The 3,174-nt window shown below is 35.6% G+C and overlaps 1 protein-coding gene across 1 annotated transcript; it reads left to right on the forward strand.

Moving 5' to 3' along the window:
- Positions 1–228: 228 nt before the first annotated feature.
- On the forward strand, positions 229–1,556 carry LOC140793286 (cytosolic sulfotransferase 15-like). The gene has a single exon (XM_073144676.1). It carries the CDS (start codon positions 610–612, stop codon positions 1,462–1,464), a length of 855 nt encoding a protein of 284 aa, XP_073000777.1. The 5' UTR covers positions 229–609; the 3' UTR covers positions 1,465–1,556.
- The last annotated feature ends 1,618 nt before the right edge of the window (positions 1,557–3,174 follow it).

The following is a 3,174-nucleotide window of genomic DNA, read 5'->3' on the forward strand; positions in this document are numbered from 1 at the left end:
TATTAAAGCTGTAATTTAGTTACTATGTTAGTTATTAAAAAATTTATACAATTAATTTTCTCTCCTATTATTATAAGGTTTTTGTTCAATTATGGATGATTAGACAGAAATCTGGTGATAATGAAACATACTTATCAAAATGAATCCAAATTACTATAATATTTAACTATTCGCACAGACGAGATGAAATAATTAGAAGAGAGCATCAACAAAGTCATCATAATTTTTTTAAAACAAAGTTTGGTACTATATATTGGCGATTTAATCATAGCCCGTAACAATGACAGGACATCACACTGCCCAACAGTTCATCTCTTTGTATATATCTACTGCAAGCTCCCATTGTGAAGTAACTGCAGAATCCAAGGTAAGCCTTTTGAAGAGCAAACCACCAAATTAATCTAGAGTCCAAGAGTCCCAGTTATGGCTTACACCAATCTCCTACTCTCCCAACGCCTCAACTCCCTAACCAATGATGAGGAGGAAAGGCGGCATAAGAAGATCTACGAAGACATAACCCAAAAAGTTTCCACCTTGCCAAGAATGAAGTCCTTCGTCGTCCGAGAATTTTACGTTCACAAAGACGGCTGATGCATCTCTCTTCCCGTGATGGTCGGCTCCATGGTTGCCCAGCAACACTTCAAGGCTCGCCCAAGCGATCTAATCCTCGCCTCCTACCCCAAATCCGGCACCACTTGGCTCAAAGCCCTTCTCTTCGCCACAGAGCATCGTAAATCCAACACAAACCCCAATACACCTCACCCCTTGGAGACCATTAGCCCTCACCAATGCGTCCCCTTTCTCGAGTCACAGGTGTACACCAACCGCCGGATCCCAAACTTGGACTCGCTTCCCTCGCCGAGGCTCTTCGCCACCCACATCCCGTTTTGCTCACTGCCCGAGTCCATCCTGGCCTCCAACTCTAAGATTATCTACATATGCCGAGAGCCAAAAGACAATCTCATCTCTCTGTGGCATTTTATCAGACAGCTGAGGGTGAAGGCCAACCTAGAACCTTGTCCTCTGGAGGAGGCCATTGAGCCCTTCTGCAATGGTGTTTCCTTTTTTGGGTCTCTATGGGATCATGTTCTTGGTTACTGGAAGGAGCATTTGGAGAGACCTCATCAGGTGTTGTATCTTACGTACGAGGGGTTGAGCCAAGACCCACGCGGGAATTTGAAGCGATTGGCTGAGTTCATCGGGCGTCCTTTTAGTGCGGATGAGGAGAAGGGAGGAGGGGTATTAGATGCGATCTTGAAGCTATGTGGGATTGAGAAGTTGAGAAGCTTGGAAGTGAACAGGTGCGGGAAGATGGAGATTGCGGAGTGGCCGGTGGAGAATAGTATGTTTTTTAGGTGTGGTGGGGTGAAGGATTGGGTGAATCATCTCACGCCGGAGATGGCTCGACGGATCGATGAGATCACCGACAGCAAATTTAGAGGATATGGTCTCACAATTTTGTAAACATTCGAATAATTGGTTGGCCAATATCTACTATTCTACTGGCGACTGGCGTGTTGTAATTAAACCATATGATAATTAATCTTATTTATTTATTTATTAGAGGAAAAAAAAAAAACTAGTGAGATGATAATAGATCCACGTTTATCAATACGCAGTTCTCGAAACAGCTAGTTGATAATTTCCATTGATGAACCGTAAAATGTCCTTGTCGTCCCCCGACAAGAACAAACCTAATAATTTAACCTGAAAACAAATCAAATTAATGCCTTTTTTTTTGTTTGTTTTCGTTTCAGTAATTGGGCAACTATTCCTTTCTTTTTCTCGCATGCGGTTCTTGTGGCTCTACGACTTCTTCATACATTTTATTTTTTGAACTAAATTAAATATTGTTCGGCCTCTATATTTCTCTCACCTTCGTAGGAAAATAACCTAAAATAGATATATTTCAGCAAAAAGAGTAGGGTGTTCCGACCTCATTGATTTAATCTATAAACCAAAGAAATTAATTCGGTAGTAGGTCGAACTACTCATGCTCAAGCAGTGAGGCCTAACTTATTTATTTTCCTTTCTCAATAAGTCAAAAAGATTAAATTTAATTATATATATTTAAATATTTAATAATATCTTACATATCTTTAAAATTCGAACCTGAATACCCTCATGCAATAGAAGTTTTTTTCAACCTACTGAGTTCTATTCTATTAGCCAGATCTAATCATATGTTATGGAGTAGAGATTAATTATATATTTATCGATTGTTTGGTTGCGCTCCAGGCTTTTAAAATATCAATAAATAGTGTCTTGAGAAGAAGAAGGCTCGATAGTTACACCCACTATTCAGGATCTTATCGGATTACTGTTCAACTTTTGACTGTAATAGGGAAGGGCATACCATCTAGACTAATTCACGGGTCCACTCCAAATAAATTGGAGGTAAATTTATCAAAAAATTATCCTATATTTATTTTACTATAATTCATATTTGACAGATATTTATCATTCAACTCTTATATTTTATTTTTAATATCTCAAAAATACTATGATATTAGTGTCCTTAACGAAAAATTATCATATAAATAAGTTAAACTATTTATAGATACAATACATTTCTGTCATATTCTAATGAAAGAGCATATTAGTTTTAATCTAACGACTATAATAATGATTAGTTTTTATATTCGGTACCAATTAATATCACATTACATAAAAAAAATGATTAGATACATCTAACTCCCAAATTGCATGTACTTTACATGTGATAAGTATGATTATGTGTTGGTTACATGAGATATTACTTAATACTAAGAGATACAGTTCAATTTAATGATTCTTTATTTCTATAAGAGTTAAATATATATATATATATATATATATATATATATATATTGTTCAAACTTTATGTGAAAATAATAATTTAAATGATATACATGTAAATATATAAGGGATTTTTGAAGGGTATATATATTTATGTGAAAAAAAACTAAATGAATAATTGCTCATTTAGGCCTAACTGTATTTAGTGGTAAATGAAATATCTCCCTAAGAATTTACCCTCAAAATAAAATAAATAAATAAGAAGAAGAAGAAGAAGAAAAATTAAATAGGCTTCTAGTAGCAATTATATATCAGCCAGAGATGACCAGACTTTATTTATATATTAATCCATCGAAGGACTAAATCTCACACACAATCCCTGAGATGAATTATATA

This window comes from Typha latifolia, chromosome 8 (assembly GCF_019914945.1).
Source record: "Typha latifolia isolate L0001 chromosome 8, TyphaL0001v2, whole genome shotgun sequence".
NCBI classification, from domain to species: Eukaryota; Viridiplantae; Streptophyta; class Magnoliopsida; order Poales; family Typhaceae; genus Typha; species Typha latifolia.

Bases quoted from the DNA above. Each gene is read 5' to 3' on its own strand.
- LOC140793286 (XM_073144676.1), top strand. From the start codon at position 610: ATGGTCGGCTCCATGGTTGCCCAGCAACACTTCAAGGCTCGCCCAAGC.